Source organism: Heterocephalus glaber, unplaced genomic scaffold, assembly GCF_053883595.1.
Source record: "Heterocephalus glaber isolate CG9 unplaced genomic scaffold, H.glaber_assembly_v1.0 deba00001538, whole genome shotgun sequence".
Lineage (NCBI taxonomy): Eukaryota > Metazoa > Chordata > Mammalia > Rodentia > Bathyergidae > Heterocephalus > Heterocephalus glaber.
In genome coordinates, this window is record NW_028258333.1 from 34,605,947 (window position 1) to 34,629,539 (window position 23,593).

Sequence of the window (23,593 nt, forward strand, 5' to 3'; positions counted from 1 at the left end):
TGTTGTGCATTCCCTAGAATCCATTCATGAACTTTCATTCAGAGTCCGTGGTTTTATTATGCTCATTTGCATAATTTCTTTTTCTCCTAGTCTCAAATTGGAACGCATCATTTCCCTGTTTACTATTTTTAATCTGAAATCATATCGATGTTTTCTAATGTCTAAGATTAAAAACTTAAAAATAACATCCTCCTGGCTCTCCAATACATCTCCTTTGGTGATTTATACATTTGATTATTTCGATCAGGTTTGAGCCCATACAGACAGCCCAGTGTCCTTGACCACTGACCTAGGAAAACCCTGGCCTATTTTCCTTCCAGTAGATTGACTGCCACAGCTAGAAGAGCATTTTGTAGCTGTAGTATTATTAAATAGATGGGATATCAAAATAGGTGCCAGAGGAACATTTGAGAAGGACTCAAGAGAGGAAGTTGAAAATACAGTGGGTCAGAACCAGTCCTGCCAGAGAGCAGCAGCATGCCACTCCCTCCTCTGGGCTCAGCACTTCTATTACTCAATCATGTCTCATATCCACTGTGGTTCTTCCAATGAAATGTGGAACTAGAGGTTTCCCTTATGACTCCTTTCCAGATGTACGAATGTATGAATTTCAATGGAAATTTGAAGATGGCTCTGTAATTACTGCTCATTGTAAAGATTTATCTATATCATATGTCATAGTAAGTATAGCCCAAGATAACAAAGTCAATGGTAGGGCTTGTTTTTCAGTATAAATTTATTAAAACAATTCTGAGATATATCACCATACATTTATATATGTTTTAGTTCATTAATACTTATTTTCCTTAAATACAGACAATTTATTTCATTGTTTTGCTTATTCTTCATTCTCATTCTTCATTCTTAAAGGTGATTTGTCTTAATGATCTTCATTTTTCAACTATTTTAGGATATTCTGATGTTGGGTGCAGTGGGTGCTTTTGACTGGAGTGGGACTGTTGTCCAGGAGACTTCTCATAGACACTCCATCTTTCCTAAAGAAGCCTTTGACCAAATTCTGCAAGATAGAAATCACAGTTCATATTTAGGTAAGGCATAGCAGTGTTTGGCTCAGCAAACATCTCAGGTTCAGCTCAGCAAAACTCTGGACTATCACCTAATGTGCATATTTAGTATTCATTACAAAGTGCCTCTCTGCAATCAAGCTTCTGCCTATAGCTACTTAATGAAGCACTGTGTTTTATATCCAAATCTCAATAGCTGCTCAGTCAGTTGTAATTCCTAGAATATGATGTGTTTCTCCAAAATGGAAATGTTTTTAAAAGTCAGTACACTAACCTGTAGTCTTATATTATTTTAGAGTTGCTAGTACTTTTGTTTTTCTGAGCACCTTTTGTGAGGTAGTTTCTGGGTTGGTTATTCTACCTACATAAACTGAAGTCCTACCACAACTCTTTTATAACCAGAGAGACTACCAACTTGTTGAAAGTTAAACAATCTAGTAAGTAGCAAATTCAGAATTCAAGTCTGAGATTGTGACTTGGAATCCAGGGCTGGCTCTATAGGTGAATTCTGCCTATGCTGGACATTGCTAGAAAAGAAAGGGGAGGAGTAGTTCATTTCAGAAATGGTCAGAACTTTCAGTGGTACACTCAGAAGCACCAGGAACTGAGTATCACACCAAACACAAAAGGACCTCTGATCAGTTCTACTAGCTTTGCAAGCCTTATCTGTCTGAGATAGTCATGTCACTAACTCTGTGACTCTTCCCTTAGGTTACTCTGTGGCTGCAATTTCTACTGAGAAAAGTGTCCGCTTTGTGGCTGGTGCTCCTCGGGCAAATTATACTGGCCAGATTATTCTATACAGTCTTGATGAGCATAACAATGTCACGATTATTCAGACTCACAGAGGGGATCAGGTACGTATCATTGTTTAGCAGGTAAAACTAATGCTGTGGACAACTGAAGCAGGTGGTAAAGTGGGGTGGGTAAAAATGGAAGCTAACATTTATTGAGTGTCACCTCTATGTTTGACTTTCTACCCTGAATTTACGTGTACAAGTATATGTTAAAACTTCCCAACTATACTATTATATCTATCATCCCTTTTTGACAGGTTATTGAAAGTTTAACTTTTTAAAATCACACAGCTCTATTGGAGTTGAACTATCATTACAACCTAATTCTATCTGGCCTCAAATTCTTTGCTGTTTGGTTACACCTCCATCCATATCTTTGACTGCCCAGAGTATAAATTTGTGGTCATTACTTAGTCTTGATGGCAGAGACCTAACCACTGCTTTGTGGGCAAGTCCATGCTAGAAGCCAAGGATCTAGAGGAGAAATAATGAGAAGGGAACAGTATAACATCATCAGAATGAAGTGTCTACATCTGGGCCTATGAATGTATCCTGCTGGCTTTGATATTTGACATTTGTAAAAGTCATACAAGTCTTTTACCTACCACTTTCTGTTTATGTGTGGCCATTTGGCCAGAACTTATATGAATTCCAGTGTGGCCCATTGCAGCAAATGTCATTGTTTAGCTGGTAAAACTAATTTTATTTTTTACCAAATCAATGGTTCCTGTTTCCTTTCTAAGCAGTTCTGACCCAAGGGTTTTGCACCTATTTAAACCAAGCGTCCCCAATCCCTGACAACCAGCAGAAAGTTTTTTCCTTCCTTGAGTCAGAGAAACTAACTGCAGACCTCTGTTCTCTGGGATTACTTCTGATCCTGCTGTTGCTCTGAATTTTCTAGAGTATAACCTGAGGTCTTGACTTCCTCAGTCAAGAACTAGTTATGGTTATGTACTTTTCCCTCCTCTTTAATATTTTAAGAAAGAATGTATTTATTTTGAGAAAAAGCATGGCTGTACTGTGGAAGCAATTGCTTCTTATCAATTTCTAAATCCTTAAGAAGTGTTCACATGGGCACGAATTGAACATTGGTGAATGGAATGAGCATTCATATTCCCAGTCTCTTTCACTGTATCTGCATCTACTCCCACCCGAATCTATCTGGCAATTACTTACTTGTCCCAGCCCATGCCATGGACATATCACTCATTCTTTCCCATTTCTCTTCCTTAAAATGCAATTGAAATAATACTTTATCTTTCTGAGCGTCCTGACTCTCCTCTACTCTGATCACTCAGCATTAGGGGTTTGCTGGATTCAGTATGCTTTACCCCACAGAAACACAGTGATTTGTTTCCCCTGACTCTGCTTCTCCTGCCTTTCTCTACAAGAGGCCTCACATTAAAGGTTTCCCTTATGAATGTGGTCTTTGGCCCACCACCCTCAGAAATACCTTGAGTGCTTATTTTAAAAATGCCATTTTTGTATACTGAATGAGTTGACAAAAATTTAGTATTATATGTATATAAATCTCAGGAATCATAAGGTTAATATACTTTACTTCTTCAGATTGGCTCCTATTTTGGTAGTGTGCTGTGTTCAGTTGATGTGGATAAAGACGCTGTTACAGATGTGCTCTTGGTAGGTGCACCAACATACATGAATGACCTCAAGAAAGAGGAAGGAAGAGTCTACTTGTTTACTATTGCAAAGGTAAAAAACAAAAAATTAAATTGACAGTTTAATATGCTTTTATACTGATAAATAAATTAATTTGCATTTGAGAGAATTAATTTGAATAATTAATTTGCATGTTTAATACAGTTTCTATTTCATCAGTTTGAGAAAGTCACCATTTAGTTCTGATTTTAAAAATCACAGCAAAAGTCATAATGCAAGTTTAATATATACTGTATTACTATTTCCATGAGAGGTTTCTGAATATACATTCTTTTATATAAATAAAATCATTATAAATACACATCATTTTTTGAGATTACACATATATGTACATATAAGCCTTGCGTATTTTCCAAGTATCACAGTTTTAAAAAGATAATAATTTCAGATGCTTTTTACATTAGTTTGTCATGAAATTCTATTATTTAATATAACCAGGTATATATCCAACTCTTGGAATTTCAAAACTTAGCCCACCCTATCAAAGAAAACTATGATTTTTCCAACTTGTAGGCTAAACTTTCTAAATCTATGTAGATAAGTATAATGAACACAATGAAACCAGAAAACCTAATTAAAGGCACAGATTGAAATAGAACACTAGATAACTATGGAGGGAAAAAGAAAGAGTGAAGGTAATATATAGTAAAAATTCCTGTCATTTGCTTCTGATATTTTGTCATATTGTGTTTATTTAAATTAATTGAAAATTAACCTTTTAATAGAAGAAATTGAAACAGTTCTAATTATATGTATAAACAATATTTAATTGCATAAGAGAAGGGCATATCTAATTATTTAAAAACTTAATAAATCTCTAGTTTCTTAGATATTTCTTGCAGGTAAAATATTTCAAGCTGTCATTAGTTAAAGATGAAAATACCCCTTAATGCCCTATCAAAATCAAGACCAAATTCATGAAATTGTAATAGAAGAGAAAGAGTCAACACTGAACCAGTTTCATTGTTGAGAGCATGGCTTTCCTGTAAAGTCAAGAAATATTTCCAGACTGATTACAAAGTCTGAAGGAAAAACTGTGTATTTTACCAAGAAATATCTTTTCCTTTGGACAGAATTATTTAGTGTTTATTGTAATGAATTTTTTTTTCTTTTGGTACTATGGATCGAACTTGGGACCTTGCACTTGCAAGGCAGGCGGCAGAACCACTGAGCTAAATCCCTGGCCCTTAATGGAATGTTAACAATCTCACTTTCCACTTCTTATTCCATTATAATTATTCCTCTGCCAGTAATTTTTAAGTAAAATAGAAATTATCATATTTCATTTTAGTGTGTGTGCCTAACTTAATTTCATTTACGATACCACATTTTTATCAGAGAATTTTTAAATCAAGGTTTGGAAACAAGTGAAGATACTAGGGAAAATGGAAATAAAGGAGTGGATGCTTTTATGTAAGTTGTTCTGGTATTGAAAAGGAAATTACCTCTTTTACCTTGGTTTATGAGCAGATTTCCTGTGGCCTTACTCATTTAAATTCATATTTATAATTCTTATTATGAATGGAGGAGTTTGAATTCTATGTGTAAAACTGTCAATTTTAAACATTTTGAAAATAATTTGGCTATCAATTGTTCTGAATTTTTCTACAAGCTAAAAAGTTTGCCTTAATTATCCTTTTTTTCCCCCCTTTGCAAGGGCATTTTGAATCAGCATCAATTTCTTGAAGGCCCTGAGGGCATTGAAAACACTCGCTTTGGCTCAGCGATAGCAGCTCTTTCAGACATCAATATGGATGGCTATAATGATGTGATCGTGGGCTCACCTTTAGAAAACCAGAATTCCGGAGCTGTGTACATTTACAATGGTGATCAGGATACCATTCGCACAAAGTATTCCCAGGTAATTGATGAGCTACACAATAATATATTTACATGTGAATATCATCATGCTCAAACTCGAGAGTATCATGTATATCATAGAATCTATCCCACTAATTTTATAAACTTCACTCATTCACTCAGGAAATATGTAATGAGTCTTTACTATGTTCCAAGAACTGTGGATGCTATGAAGAATAGAAAAGACAGAATTTTGCTCTTCATAGGCCCTATATTCTAAAAGAAGAAACAAAAGGGGGTCGGGGAAGGATAGATAAATAAGATAAAGTGTTCCACATAGTAATAAATGCTAAGGAATAAAAACAACAAAATAAAGCTAGGATAGGGAGTAACATTTCAAGGATGAGTGGTATCATCAGGTGTTTGATTGACTAAGAAAACCTCGCTGAGTAGACCTGAAGAAAGACAGGATAGCAGCGGAACTTGGGCTGGCATTACCTCCTTCCCATCCACTCACCTTTTCACTATTTTGTGCTGGTTATAATTTTGAATTAAATATTCATGCTATTTTTCTGATGAAAACATGGCTGCAAAAGTGATACAGAGATCAGATAAGATGTGATTTTTCAAAAATCAATGGAATTTTTTGGAGGATAAAGTTAACCTGGAAAATGATACATAGAGAATATAATGAAGCAATGTAGAGGTTGGCATTTTTCTAGTTTAGCCACTGGGCACTATAATTTCATGTCAAACTTGCTTTTTCAGAAAATCTTGGGCTCTGATAGAGCCTTTGGGAGTCAGCTCCAGTTCTTTGGGAGATCCTTGGATGGCTACAGAGATTTAAATGGGGATTCCATCACTGATGTGTCCATTGGTGCTTATGGACAAGTGGTTCAACTCTGGTAAGTCAGTGAATGCCAGACACAAACCAGCTAGCTAAAAATGACTAGCTATGCTGCTATTTAAAAATGCCACATACATTATATAAGATCGTAGGGAATTTATGTATCATAGTTTATATAAAAGATGAAATATGTTTTTTTCCTGGGGATAAATACACTATATATAGAGTGAAGAAAAACTTGATTCTAATGTTGATTCAGATGACATATTATATATATATGTATATGTATTAGAATCAAGTTTTTCTTCTCTATGTGAAACAATGCATAGAAAAGACAACCCCTTAAAATGATATCCTGATATTTCTAAATTTTATCTTCTTATAAACATCTTTATCTCACTTTACAACAAGGAAGCTTTATAAAAGTACACTGAAAATACTGAACATTCAAATTACACAAGTAAAATGAAATTTCATATGTGGTTAAAAGGTATATTTTTAAATTATTAGCCATGAACAAGAAGCTATTATTTAGGATTATCTGACTTCTCATTGACCTCTGCAGGAATTGAAGAATGAGGGGGAAAGAAGGGATTCAAAGGCCATGTGATTCAAGGTCAAAAATATATACATGGATTGATGAGGGAATGGAATTAGAACAGTCACTTATTCAATTAAGGGTCCTCATTTGTTAGTTCATCTGTACTAAAAATGTGCTTTAAATGTCCAAATACTTAAAACCAGAAAAATATTATTTATTAATATTTTGTAATTTCTGAGTTTAATGATGCTATTTACAAACCTCAGTCACACTTTTAATGAATAAAATGCATTATTTTTATTGCAGAATGAAACTATTGTATTATGTGGGAAAAATAAAACCCAGGGATAATATTTAAGACTATGAAGAGCAAGAAAATATATTTGCTGAATAAAATTAGTTTAAATCATGTAAGAATAGCATGCCAAGAGTAAATGCAAAATGTGATATAACTATATGGCTTTTTTGTTTTTTAGGTTTTTTTTTTTTTTTTTTTTTGGTACCGGAGATCAAACTCGGGTCCTTGTGCTTGCGCAGCAGGCGGCAAAACCACTGAGCTAAATCCCCGGCCCTATATGGCTTATTTTTAAATGATTTAATAAAAAATCATACCTCTCAGTAAACATCTTGGTAGGCAACATGTGTGGTAGACTATATATTTATGAAATGACACTCTTTCTTAAAATAGTAATGGCCAAACTTTTCTCTTTGAATTTGAGACTTTTCAAAAAAAAAGTCAAGACTTGTGAAGTTAAATCAATGTACTGAGATGACTGGTCAAGTCAGGCTAACATCGTTTTGTGGGTACATTGCTATATGGTGCTTAGGCTGTCTTTACTGGGTAATACCCTAAGAAAAGTTTTTTAAATAAATGTGCACAATATGTAAATCAATGACATCTCTCTTGGAATAAGTACTCAGTCTCTCAAAAACAGTGTCTTAAAGAAAACATTCACTAAGGCATTTTAGATTTATAAATTTGAGGACATTTTGCATTTGTTATTAAATGCTTTATGACTGCTTATTAAGAGGCCTAGTAGATACATACTAATTATTAAAATAACTTTTCAGTTGACTAGAGTTCTTCAGGTGCTACCTGAATTTAAAATGCAATGTTTTCTGTATCTTCTTGTGGCACTTTTCAAAACAATGAAAGCACTAATTATTATCTGCTCTTTTGTAAATAGTTGAAAGTGCACACAGGGGTTTATGATGATGAAGTACAAATTCCAGTTATGCAGGAATTAAGAGATCATAGGTTCTAATTTTTCAATGGTTAGTACTCAGTAAACTGGTGAGCCACCAAATATCAGTGTCTCGGGCTTTTTCACTGATGAAAAGGAGATAATATGTGTTTTACCTACTTCATGGGAGTGTTAGTTATAAGGAGCAAATGAAGCTATCTATGAGATGGTAAAGGGCTGCCCCAGGGTCAGAAATCTATGGCACCCTCTTGAGCTGGACTCATCAGTGTTTTACTGGCATCAAACTACTTGCCATCCTTATGGCCATAAATCATATTTCAAAGGATTTCTACCAACCACTGAGGCATCAGGGAAAAAGCCGTGACCACCCTCCAGTGCTGTGCCACTTCCACTTTCCCACCTTCCTTCTCCCCTGCCTCTGTGGGAAGACAAAATAATACTGCTTCCACTTGCCAAAACATACTGAAACCATGCCTTGGAACCTCACTTCCAAAGAGACTGCAGATTTCCATCTTGGGCTCCTGGTTATTCAATAAGAGTACTACATGTGGTTTGTGCTGGTGATGCAGTCATAAACATAAAAGACGTTGTTTCTCCTGCCATCTTAGTATTAAAATAGAAAATACTGCCAAAGTGCTCAGATAGAACCTAGAAAGAGAAATATGTTAGTGCTGGTGCTGGGTCCTCTATGTAGTTTTTATGTGTTTTCTCAGTAATAATATCCATGTACCTGTTTTCATTGTCTTTCAGGTCCCAAAGTATTGCTGAGGTGGCTGTAAAAGCTTCATTCAGTCCAGAAAAAATCATTTTATTCAACAAGAATGCTCAGATAGTCCTCCAACTCTGCTTCAGGGCGAAGTTTAGACCTACTAATCAAAACAATCAAGTGGGTGGGTAACCTGAAATAACCTGGACAGAGATAGGCTTGATTATAATTGCAGCCCTGAATGCAACCTATGTCTTGGTTTTGCTTGCGGACACTTAAATTGCTGCACATTTAATGTGCCTAAGAATGGTTCATTAGGCATCCAGTGTTTTTTAGATCATTCTCCCTCATCTCTGAAGGGTGACATTCTGCTGTAGAACATTGTAATCTCTGTGGCATAATCATGGGCTCTCCCACCTGTATCCTTTGAGTTTCTCTTACTCACAGATACCTTAAATTCTCAGCACACATTGCACTGACTTCTCTGAACTGCTGCTGATCTTAAATGAGCATGCCATATATTGCCTGTGGCATGATGTAGGTAAGATGTGTTAAAATATTAAATACTGTTCCTGTTCTTGAGGAACTAGTGAAAATGAAATAATGGCAAACAAGATATAATTCGTGTCCATTATTTTAAATTTTCTAAATAATCCAGAAAAGTGAGTAAAAGCCACAAGTGTATCCCCTGAGACAGGAGAAAGAAAAACACTGTGGGCAAATGTCAGCAAGAATCATCCTATCTCTCCTGGGCTGGTCAAATCATTTTTCATAACCTGGCCAAGGTCTCACATCTTCTTTTTTTAAAATTAAGTTTATTGGTACATTTTAGGTATACATAATGATCGCACTCATCATAGAAAATTTGTACCTGTACATGATATGTCTTGATTCTTTTTTTTCTTCTTTTAAGCTTTATCCAATCACTCTATCTCACCTTCATACCTGTGTCCCAATTATCTGAGCAGTCTCTGTAGGCAGTATGCCACCTTTTCAGAAAGTAGATCAGAAGCTACCTTTTCCCTCCTGTTGTTACTTCATGAGTTCCAAACCCCCTTCCATCAGATTTTGGCTCTAAACTTCAGAACCTGTATTTCCTACAGGTATTTAATTAAGTGGTAAATAAAGTAACTTAAAGACTGAAAATATTCAGGTAGATATGCCATGATTTATATCAAGAAATAAACAAGAACCTTAAGGAGAAGTTAGATTCACATTTGGCATAATTTCCTATTTTCCTCCTTTTTATGTCCATCTCAAAGTTTTCCTTTCAAGTGTTCAAATATTGACCCATGTTGGAATAGTGTACATCACAGACCTGCCTTAGAGCACACATTCATCTGAGTAGATTTGATAGTTAAGTCAAAAAACACTGTTGTATAAACACTAAGTTATTGGTCTGCCTAAAGCATTAAGTTGGAAACTATATTAGTTGGCAGAAATGGCTGACTGCTCAGCTGTCCTGGATCTGAAGCATGAATATGTCTTGTGTATCTTCTATATTTTGACTACATCTTTTCTGTTGCCGCATACTCAAAACTTCTACTTTCAGAGACTTTCCTTTCTACTGACTGGCTGCTAAGTGTCCCTTGGCCTTCTTACCAATGAGTATACCTTTCCTCCTGAGTCCTTTACTCTGATATGATTCACACAGATATGATCATCTGTCACTTTATTTCTTGGCAATAGTATTGTGGTAAGATATGAATTTCATCTTTACAACTGTGAAAAGTGAATCTGTAAAGCATATGGTTTCTGTATATTTATTTATTACATCAGGTACTGTCTTACTTTCTCATTGCTGGGATACAACACCTGACACCCACAATTTAAAGGAGGACAGGTTTCTTTTGGCTCACAGTTTATAAGAGACTTCAGTGTATAGTCAAGTGGTTCCAAGACAGGGCAGCATGGCAAAGGGGCCTGGCAGTGGAGAAGCAGGTCATGGCATGCCTGAGGGAAACAGAGAAAGAGATAAGGGAGGAGGAAAGGAGATGGACCCTTCCAGGACACGCACACACACACACACACACGCACACGCGCGCGCGCGCACCACATACACACACACACACCCCAGTGACCCACCTCCTCCAACCAGGCTTCACTTCCCAACATCACATTTAGCTATAAACTCATTAGTGGCCTGATCTACTGATGGGTACCACACCCCATGATCCAATCACCTCCCAAAAGCCCCATGACAAAGGGGACATCTAGATATAAACCATAAAAGGTACCAACTCCAATTTAAAGTTAATATTAAAAATTCATATGTTGCCTATGACACTATATATCCATTTCACTAAGCTGCTTTTTAAGATATTAAAAAGTATTATGATGTATACTAATTTTGGCCTAACTACAGTCATGTCCCTATCATTATTTTTCCTTTGCATCATTTTCACTGCTTATTTTTAGTTTATTTGGGCTCTTTCAGGTTTCATCCATCTTTATGGCACTTATAAAGTCTGTGGAGCAAGAAAAATTGTATAAATTACATAGTATCTCTAATAGATATTTAAAAACAACATATAACCAATCTTAAAATATTGAAAATAATAAAATATAATAGAGAAACTCAAAGAAGGTAGTTGATGCTAGAATAGCACCAGATTATCATTCAGGACAGGTGGCCTGTTGACTTCAGTTGAAGGTAATAGTTCAAATAGTTTGGACACTGCTACTCTCATCAATTTTTATTTTTAAAAATTTTTATTTCTGTGAGTTGATATTATTTTCTCTGTTTGATAGATGAAGAAACAGAGGTTCAAAGAGGTTAAGTAAATTCCTTAAAGTCACAAAGCTACTGTGGAATTAGGATTCAAACCAAGTCTGACTCAAACCTTCTTGTTGAAATGTTGCATGTCTTTCCCCGTGGAAACATCCAGAATATGCCAAGCACTGTACATGTTTTTTGAAGGGTCTCATTTAATCTTCACAATAATATGTACCCTTACAACAGCATAGAAACAGAAAAAAACATGAACTTTTATTTCAAAGATGCCAAAATTTTATTTCTGACTATGCCCCAGCTGTGTGAATTTAGATGAATTATTTTACTTCTTTTATTCCAGTTCATTATCTGAAAAATAGGATAACAATATCCCCTTTCCACATTTGTTGTAAATCTTGAATAAGATGCCATATGAGGATATCTTCAACTGTATCCCTTCGATAACTGTCTTTTCCTATCTGTATCTCTGTGTGGGTGATGAAGCTAGTCCATAAAGAAGTAATTTGCCAATTTTATGGAATGCATTTCCTTGTGACAACTACAGTTTTCTGTTCCCTGCTCCAAGCCACATGTTTCTGAATCATACTTCTTTAGATCCAGAGTCACCCAAATCATACTAGAGCTAGAACTACAAACACCATATGGGGCTATCCTTGGTTTATAATCTAACAGTAAATTCTATTTCTATATTTTCTTAAAGACAGTGACTTTGTCCAGTAAGATACAATGAAGTAAGAATGCTTTTCCTTTACAAGGTCACTTGTAATAACATTTCTTTATGATTTTTGTTGTAGCCATTATGTATAACATCACACTTGATGCAGATAGATATTCATCTAGAGTAACCTCCAGGGGTTTATTTCAAGAAAATAATGAGCGATGCCTCCAGAAGAATATGGTATTAAATGCAGAAAACAGATGTACTCAGTACAAGATTCATGTACAGGTGAGGCATCAAGGTCTTCTCTTTTCACCCCATTTCTTCTTAAAGAATAATGAATACTGAAAGTCTAAAATGGACACTAAAGGGAAGAAGGGAATAGAAAGTTCTTGCCCTTCTAATTAATGCCTTTCTTGTCTAATTCCATGAAGAGGGAACATATTTCCTTTATGCTAATATTTATAGTCACATAAGTTAGTCTCATTAAATTTTATCAGGGATTTTAACTAAAAGAGCTAAAAATAATATTCTTAAGGAAATTGAAAATCCAGTGCTTTCTTACATGTTTAATAGGATGAATTAATAATAGATTCTATTTTGAGATTTTTCCTATGGAAGAAATTTTTATTCATTTTAAGCTACTGAAAATGGTAATTTCAATTGTTCTACTGTTGGTTTAACATAAAGGAATAATGGTGGATTATGAGGTAAAGATTATTTATTTTAGTCTTATGCCACAATTACCACAGTTCTCAGAGATTCTGAAAATCTCTCACATAGGAAAAAAGCTTCTCAGGTGAAACTTTCCAACAGGAAATTTATTTTATAAGTTTTAGGAAATTTTTCCCCTTAGCAACCACATATAAATATTTGAAAGTGTAATTTAATCAGGAAACTAATTTAAAAAGAAGTGCTTAAGTATTTTCTTAAATACAGTTCTCAGATGCTAAGGTACATAGAAATTGCTAACAAAACATTTATAAAATCTATTTTAGGTTCCCACTACCACAAATTTGGACTTAAAGGAACAAAGAACATGCAGGTTTAAGGGACACTACAGATATTTCTGATGTAGATAGATGGTACAGAGATCACACTTCAAAAACTAGGAGTTGGAAAAATATCAGCTGAATGGTTAGATGAATTAAAACCAGTTATTATTTAATTAAAGGTTTCTTTTGTGTGAAGGACTGGATTTTTGTTATTGTTGTTGTTGTTGTTGTTGTTCAAGTCCCAAATATACAGATTCTTGAAGGAAAAAAGCTAACTTCATTCTCTTCTGTCCTGTGCCCACTGGTGGATCAAATTACACTTGTAATCTATCATGAAGGATTCAAGACAATGTAACTTGTCCTGTAAATTCCTATTAACTATTTGCCATAAATACCAGTTAAGTACACCCAATATGTTAAGCCCACAGCCAGCTGAGGAGGCATTTCTTTGCACCCAGGAAACTTGTAGTCAGCCCTGCCATAGGGGTCAAGATTTAGGAGTAGATCCTGCCACGGAATAGACTCAATGATCAATGAAGATACTACTTCTCAGGAAAAACAGATTCAATTTTTCGAACTTTTTACATTTATACTGTAAACACTATTTTTTCCTAACAAGAACTGACAAGAGGTCTGTAAGATGATTGCTAGATGAATTCTGCAACCCTGTTTTGGCCTTTTTACGCTTTTCATTGGACAAAAAGCCTCAAAAATTGGAAGGGGAAGGGCGGGGGATTTAACTCAGTGGTTCAGCCAGCTGCCTCGCAAGCGCAAGGTCCTGAGTTTGATCCCTGGTACCAAAAAAAAAAACCCTCAAAAAAACAAACAAAAAAATTGGAAGGGGACCATGCTTCCTGGAATTCTGGGAATCCCCTACCCTCTAGACAGACGCAAAGTGAAGAAGTTGCACTTGTGTATGCATAGGGCTGTGTTTATTTGTTGTGAAGTGATATATGCATCAGGTTCATGTGCAATGAAGGAGTAGCGCAACTCAAAATCGTCCATTCTGGGTTGAGGAGGTTCGGGAGCTTGACTTAGGACATAGGAATCACCTTTGTCTGGTTTTGTAGAGCAGAGTCAGGTCCTGACAAGAAAGGGACTATGCTTGTCCCTTACCTGATAGCCAACCCTGAGCACTTTCCCTTCTGGGTCACAATGAGCCCTTCCAGAGGACACCTAAGAACTCTGAAGTCTGGCCGAAGGAGTTGGAAGAACATAGCCAATGCCCCAAGGGCTGGGTACTCGCACAAGTGGTTTTTGAAGACTAAAATTGAACATAGCATCTAAATACTTATAATTACATGTGTATAAATAATGAAATTATTGATGAGCCCCAGTAAGAACCACTGCTTTGGATTTTTACTAGAATCAAGTCTCTTTAGGTTACTTAGCTGTTCAGAGGTTAATAGCAGAATTAGGACAGAAAAAAGAGATCATACAAAACAAGGATAGTCTGAGCAATACTGTGTTCTTAATTATAAACACATTTGTGGTTGTTTCCTTGCTTCCCTTGCTGTGCCTTCACAACAAACTGACTCTGGGTGTGTGCACGTGTGTTTAGAAACCCTCCGATGTTGTCAACTCTTTGGATCTGCGTGTAGACGTCAGTCTGGAAAACCCTGGCACTAGCCCTGCACTTGAAGCCTATTCTGACACTATCAAGGTCTTCAGCGTAAGTGTTTCTTGCCCTTCCTGCATTTAGACTGGCTAACAAAGTCTCATGGTCACTGCAGTAGCATTTCAAGATACTTAAGACATAGGACATAGCCTTAAATGTCTTAATTTTCAAAATGAAATTGTGTGTGAAGTTCACTAACACATTAATTCCATGAAGGCTGAGGCTTTTGTCTTTCTTGGTCACTGCTCTATTTCTAGCCCCAAGACTGAAGAAATAAATTTTTAAAATAAGGTAAACAACTTGTGCTCACCACTTTAAAATATTGCCAGTGCCTATGAAGTTCTGTGTATCACCTCTCCGTCATATCCACTCTAATCCAGCTCCCCTGAAAGAGACAATATTTTGAATTTTGCATTTGTCATTGCTTTTCTTGATGGTTTTGCTAAACACATACATATTCCTAAACATTGGTTTTGCCATTGTTGTGAACTTTATGTAAATGGAATAACAGTATATGCATTCTTCTGTAAAGTGCTTTTTAAACCCAGAAAAAGTATGATCATTTGTCTCCCTTTTTTTTGGTAGATCCCTTTCTACAAAGACTGTGGTGGTGATGGAATTTGCATCTCTGATCTGGTTCTAGGTGTCCAACAGCTACCAGCTACTCAGTACGTTCCACTTTAAAGCTTACTGTGAAATGCAGAAATAAAAGTGACACTAGATTATTTCCTTCAAATGAATGTTTATGGAGATCTTTTTCCTATAAAAGAAATGTTTATAATACTAAAAAAATGTAAAATTAGTGGTATTTATATAATTCTTTACCTTAAAATGTAATTAAAAGCAATGAAGAAGAAAATCCCATAGCATTTACTTATTTTTCAGTACCGTTTTAAAATGAAGATAACTTTTACTATTAAGCAATTTTCTCAATATTCCAAATAGATACAAACAAATTATTTCTTAAATGAATGAGGTTTTTAAAATACTGGTCCTTCTCTTTCTTTCTTTTTACTTTAATGGCTTTTATTTTCTTTTTCTCCTTTTCACTTTTAACAGAGAACAGTCCTTTATTGTCAGCAACCAAAACAAAAGGTTAACATTTTCAGTCACACTGAAAAACAAAGGAGAAAGTGCATACAACACTGCAATTGTTGCTAATTTCTCAGAAAACTTGTTTTTTGCTTCATTCTCCATGCCGGTATGTGACAGCACTCTGAGGATATCACTGTTGTGCTTCCTACTTGCTATCAAGTACTGTATACCTCAAATTCAACCCTCCAGGTCCTGTACGTTGTCTGAAGTGCCTTAACCCTGGCTATGATCAGTCCTAACCTGTGGCTTCCAACTAGTGAAGCCACCTGAGAACACAGTCCAGCTTATGTCTGTACCGATACTCCACAGCTTGGGTCACTTTTTCCTTTACCCTGAGACTTGGCCTCCTAGCCAGACACCCTATACCTCTTCTCCAGCCATCTGTGCAACAAGGCTGCTGTGGTGCAGCACAGATGTTGTGCACTTGCTCTGAGCCATTCAAGTTCCACAGCTCAGACTGAACTTTGCAACCGCAGTTTTTGCTGCTGCCAAGATGATGCGTTCCAGCAAAGTGAGGCAATCAAACTGACCTGATCACTAAACCAGAAATGAACTTGACCACGAGGGCTCTTTGCTCCCCTCCTCAACCCCCAAGCCAGAGAGAGCAGAGAGAGAGACAGAGAGACAGAGAGACACAGAGAGAGACAGACAGACAGAGACAGAGAGAGAGAGAGAGAAAGAGAGAGAGAAAAGGAGGAAAAACCATTTTCCAAGTGAGCTACTTTGTTCAAGGATTAAGTAATTGGTTTCTTTCCATTTAAAGTTAATGTGAGCTCAATAGATTTAGAGTTCTCTTTTTTTTTTTTTTTTTTTTTGGTACTGGGGATCAAACTCAGGACCTTTCACTTTCGAGGCAGGTGCCAGAACCACTGAGCTAAATCCCTGGCCTTTAACTCTATCTTGACCTTAATGATTAAAATGTCCTGTGCCCAGTGATGACTTCACTTTTTAATGAAAAAAGAACTGAGAAAAACTAAGAAAAAAAAATCAATTTATTTGAAATAAAAAAACCAAAATGATTTTTTTCTTCTCTTGAAAATATGTATTTCAAAAATAGTAAGAAATATATATACTAAAGATTTCTGCACAATGCATTAAAGTTGTTTGTGCTTCTGAAATATGAGAACTATGATTTCCTTTAGGAGAAGAAATCCAATTTTTAGCCACTTCTTTGGCTTGGCAAGTGTATATTTAAAGTTACCCATAAAAACAGTATGTTAGCCACTTGGAGAGTACAAGATTTTCAAAGCTTTGGGGACAGTAAACTAATTCATTGTGAACTAATCTTAATGTACATGTCACTTTACATTTTTCAATGTGTGTGTATATAGACATGTGTTCTATACTAATTGACTATTATTTCCTTGGTCTTGTTCAGATTGATGGAACAGAAGTAACATGCCAGGTTGATTCATCTCAGAAGTCTGTTACCTGTGATGTAGGCTATCCTGCTTTAAAGAGTGAACAACAGGTACAAATTGCATGTCATCCTAAAATCCATGCTAGCCATGCTTCAGCACTCACATTAATTTACCAATATAACACCTTCTAGGTTAGGTGTCACCACTTGATAGCAGTCACAAAATAAACTGCTGCATACTTAAGAGAATGTTTCTTAATAACTAGATTATTTTCTTTGAAATGAATAATAAAGCTCTGCTTTTCTCCATGCAGTTTATGCACAAAAGCACACATGACATGTAAACTTCTTTTTGTCTTAGTATGTTGACCAACATTGGCCACAATGTTTCCACACAGTCACAAAGGTCACCTGTTAATCCTTGCTATATAAGTTTCATATCAGCAAAAAGCTTTACAGTTCAAACAAGGATACATGGCTGGATAACTTCCAGTTGTCAGCTAAAATTTAAGCTTTCTTCCTTTTAAAGGAAGCATACTAGAGTAAGGTAGACAAATAGAGATAGTCTACAAATTTGAAAGCTTAAGGAAAATAAAATTCAGAATCAGGTTAGAGTGAGTTTGCTTTTAGGAAGACTATTTTGTTTTCTTTCCTGGGTATGAAGCATCATAGATTGATGAATTTTAACTTCGTATATAGGTGACTTTCACTCTTAACTTTGACTTCAATCTTCAAAACCTTCAGAATCAGGCATCTTTCAGCTTCCGAGCATTCAGGTAAGACTTAATGAAGTCAGTAATGGTGATCAGTGGCTTTTATAATATTTCACTTTAAGTAATTTCCTAATATTTGTTTCAATAGTGAAAGTGAGGAGGCAAACAAGGCAGACAATTCAGTCAACCTCAAAATTCCTCTACTCTATGATGCTGAAATTCACTTAACCAGGTAAGTGAAGCCCATTTTAGATGGGTAGCCTATTACTACTGACACCACACTGGTTTATAGCACATTCAGTCTTAACTAAAGAATATGTCTTCCCCTTGCCAACTTAAACAGAAATCCACAGACAGATCAGTGCCTAGGAGAACCTTGAGTGATTCTTTAGGTTTGTTAACTAAAAGCAGCATTGAAAGGCAAAGGAAAAATACTTTTCCACTGATCATAGGGGAACTCCCTTTCAGGCCCTAGGAAGGGCTGCAAACCTTCCCAGGAAGCTGAAACACACTCAAGGCCCTACCAGCTGTTAGCATTATCTTCTAACTTCCTACTGGGCACATGAGATGCCAAGCAATATTTCCATCTCTGGAAATGAAGTCCCCAGCACCCTGCTTTGCACATGGGAAGTCTGCAGTTAATATTGAATAGAGCCACACATTGCACAGTCAGATACAGAAAGTTGGTCAGGTCTAGCTTCTGAGTGGAAAATCTCTGACATAACAGGTTAGAGTTTTCTTCCAACCAGGAGGAAATGTGGGATTTTCCAGAGGAAGTCATGCACGAAGAACTGCTTTATTCCTTTTTCTTGCCTTACCAAAGCAAGTAAACCTGAGAGCAGCAGTTGAAATGTAATACAAGTATATACCAGCTGCTTTGAATTGTTCCCAGGAACAAGTGTCTTGGGAATTGGGTAGCATACAAATCCCACAGGTGCTAATAGGTTAGTAGCAGTTTAATCCTCAGAAGTGAGGCTGGTTCATGCCACGGTCACAGTAGGGCACAGCTCAGCAGGTGCACAGGCCACCGCACATGCCCACCTCCAAGCACCCAGACTGCTTCCCCGTGCGGATGAATGGCACAGAAAAACGTGCAGTCCTGTTTTCTCAAGAAGCCCAATGACAGCTAGCTTCTCTCACTCCTTCTTCATTATCCCAACCCCTAAAAGCATGGCTTATGTAGATCATCCAATAAATCACTAAGCAAAAACAAAAAGAAAACTATGTCATCCTGTCCAGGGCTTGAGATACATGAGCAAAGAAGAAAACAATGTTTCTGTGTCAAGTGAGTGGCAAATGCTCAAGTGGAAACAAAGTCCAGCCCAAGTCATCCATCCCTGAAAAATTAATCAGTAACTGCAGATTTCAAAGGACTCTCACTTCCTAAGAATTGAAAATGACTGCAGGCACAAAGATAGGAATTACTGCACTACCTAAATATTTTCCTTTTCACCTATATTAATTCTCTCTCCTAAATTCTTAACACGGCCTTTTTGTCATTCCACTCTGCCATCATGGCCAATTTTTTCCCAGAAGTTATAACATGAAATAAACAGAAAATCGAAATGGGACTTCACTTTTACTTACTTACATGGTAGCTGTGATTTTGTGATGGTAATTTGGATTCCAATACACACCAGTGCTTTTTAAAAGCATATATTTAAAAGTTTAATATAGAGAATTATGAAGGAAAAGCTGAAATGGCTCCTCATCCTACACTTGAATAATTTTCCAGATTTTTTTTCTTTAAAAGAAAAGCATTAAATGTACACCATAGGTAGAAAATTCAGACATTATTACAAGATGCACAATGAAAAGTAAAATCAACTCTTCCCTCTTCCCTGGTGATACTCCCTATAAGTGATGAATGTGACAATTTAGGAATATTTTCTCAGACCTATGGTTGATCTAACTAAGAGATATCTATATATAGATATAATATATATAACATATATGTATATTATATCCATATATTATATCCATATATAGGTATATATATGGAACATACACATATATGCTTGCACACAATTGTGCGCCAACATTTTGTTTGCCCAAGAGGAGCAATGAAAATACTCTTCTGTATTTTGCTTTTTATGTAATCTTAGAGAAATGTTCATATCAAGCCAAACATATCCAGCTTATTCTATTCCTGGCTGTTTTATAATTTATTTGGCCACTCTGATATTAATATGTTGTTTTTCATTTTCATTTTGTTTGTTTAGCCATCACAAGCAATAGTGCAAAACTATTTTTTTAACAAACATTTTTTTAAACTTTTAAGCAAAAGCCCTACCCAATGACTGAGCATATCCGTTAGCTACCGCTTTGATACTATATAAATTTGCACCTATATTGTATGAATGTGATGGTGGAAATAGTGATGGTAGAATTATTTTTGTAACAGGGTTCCCTCTGAATACAGCTAGCTACTGCCACTCCCATACATATATTAAACACACCTCAATGTTACTTAAGTAACTTAGGGAAAACTTACGTAATGAATGGAAAATCATCAGACCTCTTTATAATGCAAAAAGCAGAAAATTATCCGTTTAGAAATTGGCCCTGCTTAGGGGCCAACACAAACACATTCTGTAAGGCAAAGAGAATAATCCATGCACACGTCTCCAGAATGTCTGTTTCAAATCCTAGTCAGTTTTCCCAATAAATTGTCTGTAAAGAATAAATGGATAGGATATGCATAGTAACTTGTTAGACTCCTTCTGCTGCTACCTGCTCCTCCACACCCCTAACCCCAAAGAAGCTGCCCTGGTTGCAATGCAGCCTGAGAGCCCCCCAAATGAGTGAAAAAGTGGGAGATGTCCAGTTTCATTCCAATCTGAGTGGTCCTAGGGCAATTCCTTAAATAGAGACATCACTGTGTGCACATATATTAGCTGGCAATCCGAAGCAAAGAGGTCAAGATCAGTTCGATGCCTTTAGGTCTAGTCTAATAAAATTTGTGGGTCATCCATTTTAAAGGTGGCTCCACTAGTGGTAGAAACAAATTTGAATAGCTCAAATTCAGAGCCAAAGCACTAGAGTTGGTTTGGAACTAGAAATGACTAGGAAAAAGGATTAATAAAATAAACATGTCCTGTTTCACAGGCATCTAGTAATGAATAATGTAGGAGCTAATACCTAATACCACATCATTGTATTTCACCTGTAGCAAGTGGGAAAGCACTGGCTTACAAATCCTTATGTATGAGTGTCCACTATATTAAAGTATCAGTTAATGTAGCAATCCTGGGAACAGTTCCACTATCAGTTCTAAAGTAATACTTTTGTGCTTATTTTAGAAATTTGACAACTTACAAACATATAACACATAGAATCTCAGCAGAAAGGCCAGAAAGGGATATGTCTTGAATTTATTTTAGTTTTAAAAATATACACTGGACTGTAAAACCATAAAAAGCCTTTGGTTTCATCCAGTGCTTTTTAAGATTTTTCACAATTGTAACTTTAATAGTACCTACATATACATGGCTTTCAGAGTGATAATTCAGTACATGTATACAATGTATTATAAAATCAGGGGTACCTGGCATTTTCATCTACTTAATTTTTAAAATTTAATTGGCAAAAAATAATTAGACATAGATACGGGATATAATATATTTCAGAGCATATATACAGTTTCAATACATGTATACATTATGGATACTGACCAAATCAGGGTACTTTGCATTTCTTTGTCCCTATCATAACTTTATCTTTGGAGATTTTAAACTCCTGTCTTCTAATTATTCACAAAATATGTAATATGTGATTGTGAACTGTAGTCACCTCCCTATGCTAAAAAGCATTAGAATTTACTACTTCTAACTAATTGTGTTTTATTATCCTTTATGCAGCCTCCTCCAATCCTCCCTCCCCATCATCCTTCCCAGCCTCTGATCAGACACAAAAAGACAATAGCTCATGTTCTTCTCTCTCATATGAGGAAATGAAAAATGTCAATCTTAATGTAGGATAGTCATTCGGTGCTTTTCTAACTAAAAGTAAACTGTTTTACTTGTAATAAAAGCTAGAAAATACTTAACTAAAATAAATACTAAACTTCAAAAACAACAGCAAAACTAAAAACATTGACTTTACAAATACCCAACAGATCCACCAACATAAATTTTTACGAAGTTTCCTTGGATGAGAATGTTCCTTCTATCGTGCACAATTTTGAAGATATTGGTCCAAAATTCATCTTCTCTCTTAAGGTTGGTAAGTCTGTCGTAAGGATGGCAAACTAGGATGAAGGGAAACAAAAAAAAAAAATGAGAATGAGAAGAGAAGAAGAAAATGAAATGAAGTCAAAATATACCAGTGGTTCATAAACTTGAGCAAGCATTGAAATCATTGGGAGGGCTTGTTAAAACACAGATGCTAGGCTTCATCCCTGGAGTGATTCAGTGGGTCTGGGATGGGCCTAAAAATGTGTATTTCTGAAAAGTTTCCACATGGTGCTCATGCTGCTAGCCCAGGTGCTATATTTTGAGAACCAGTGGGATACATCACAGATAAGTAAACAACAGGGCTTGGAACTTAGTTCTGTGTCCTAAAATAAGTAATGTTGAAAAAAAAGTATATATATATATATATATATATAAAATATAAAATAATTATATATTATATATAATAATATAAAACATTATAATATATAATATATAATGTTTTATATAATAATATACTATAATATGGGGGTTGAATCCAAGGCCTTGCACATGCTAGGCAATCACTCAGCCAACTGAGTTGCACTCCAGTCCCAGTATCTAAAAATATTTTTGAGTCAAATTCTAATGTTCGTGAGTAATTGTTAATCTAAAAACAGTAACCATTTATGTAAAGAGAAATTTAGTTGTAGAAAATGGCTATTTCATAGTATAATAATATTACATTAACTTTAGAAAGTAAAAAAGAATTCATCCATCACCCTGAGTCAAAACCATTTTTTAAAATCCATTTCCTACTAGTCTGTTTCCTGGCTACAACCTGCACTTTAGAGATTTTTAAAAATATAAAAGAATCTTAATTTGTTTTCCAGACACTGGAATTTATAAAATATGCATGGTATTCAGTAGCCATGTTCTTTAGTAAGACACTTAATCAATTTATAGTAAAAATAAAATAACATTTATAGAGTATGTAATAAGTATCAGCCATTGTATCAAGTGCTTTTACGCTGTTTAATTGCTAGGCCGGTTATGAGGATGGAGTTATTATTATTCCTTGGGTTGTTGTTTAAAAAATTTAATAGCCTGTAGGTCATAAGCACTGGCCACTTGGAACAAAAACCCAACCAATGAGGACAGATAGTGTACCAGCACAAACCTACTGAATTTCTGATTATCTTTATTGTACAAATGAGAAAATGAAAACAGAGAGAGATTAAGTTCTTTCACAACCCACACCTCTGACCAGTTGTACTTTATAGTTGTCTCTCATCAGCACAGGGGTTACTGGTCATTTTCCTTGCATCACACACACAACATAGTGATTCTAGAACATTTTCTTCTCAACACAGGTAACAACAGGACTTGTTCCAGTAAGCATGGCATCTGTAATCATCCGCATCCCTCAGTACACCAAAGAAAAGAACCCACTCATGTACCTGACCGAGGTACACATGGACCAGGTAAGAATAACAACATAGCCTATAAAATGTGCATTTTCTTGGAGTGATTGCTTCTGACATTTTATACATGAAAAACAGAAGATAATTCTTACGCATCCCAGGTACCAATTAACTAGCATTTAATTTCACATTAGAAGCAAGATATTATTTTTAAAAGAATGTCTGAGTCTAGGTGTAGACAGCA

At 35.7% G+C, this 23,593-nt stretch overlaps 1 protein-coding gene and 1 long non-coding RNA gene across 3 annotated transcripts in view; one reads left to right on the plus strand and one right to left on the minus strand.

Annotated features, from left to right (window-relative positions):
* The window catches only part of Itga2 (integrin subunit alpha 2), a 93,364-nt gene that overhangs the window by 58,033 nt on the left and 11,738 nt on the right, over nucleotides 1-23,593 (plus strand). For both annotated transcript variants that reach the window (XM_004848537.3, XM_021261432.2), the window contains exons 11-25: nucleotides 911-1,049; nucleotides 1,737-1,882; nucleotides 3,392-3,535; nucleotides 5,160-5,363; nucleotides 6,071-6,207; nucleotides 8,646-8,785; nucleotides 12,130-12,281; nucleotides 14,550-14,660; nucleotides 15,192-15,274; nucleotides 15,666-15,807; nucleotides 17,080-17,172; nucleotides 17,761-17,837; nucleotides 17,923-18,006; nucleotides 21,892-21,994; nucleotides 23,299-23,409. In XM_004848537.3, the coding sequence (XP_004848594.1) occupies nucleotides 911-1,049; nucleotides 1,737-1,882; nucleotides 3,392-3,535; nucleotides 5,160-5,363; nucleotides 6,071-6,207; nucleotides 8,646-8,785; nucleotides 12,130-12,281; nucleotides 14,550-14,660; nucleotides 15,192-15,274; nucleotides 15,666-15,807; nucleotides 17,080-17,172; nucleotides 17,761-17,837; nucleotides 17,923-18,006; nucleotides 21,892-21,994; nucleotides 23,299-23,409 (1,866 nt within the window). The remainder of the gene's footprint in view (nucleotides 1-910; nucleotides 1,050-1,736; nucleotides 1,883-3,391; nucleotides 3,536-5,159; nucleotides 5,364-6,070; nucleotides 6,208-8,645; nucleotides 8,786-12,129; nucleotides 12,282-14,549; nucleotides 14,661-15,191; nucleotides 15,275-15,665; nucleotides 15,808-17,079; nucleotides 17,173-17,760; nucleotides 17,838-17,922; nucleotides 18,007-21,891; nucleotides 21,995-23,298; nucleotides 23,410-23,593) is intronic.
* Nucleotides 874-5,443, minus strand: LOC147824556 (uncharacterized). Its single transcript, XR_015442269.1, has 3 exons — nucleotides 5,287-5,443; nucleotides 3,384-3,490; nucleotides 874-1,018 (listed from the first exon to the last, which is right to left on the minus strand). It is a non-coding gene; the product is annotated as an uncharacterized LOC147824556 (long non-coding RNA).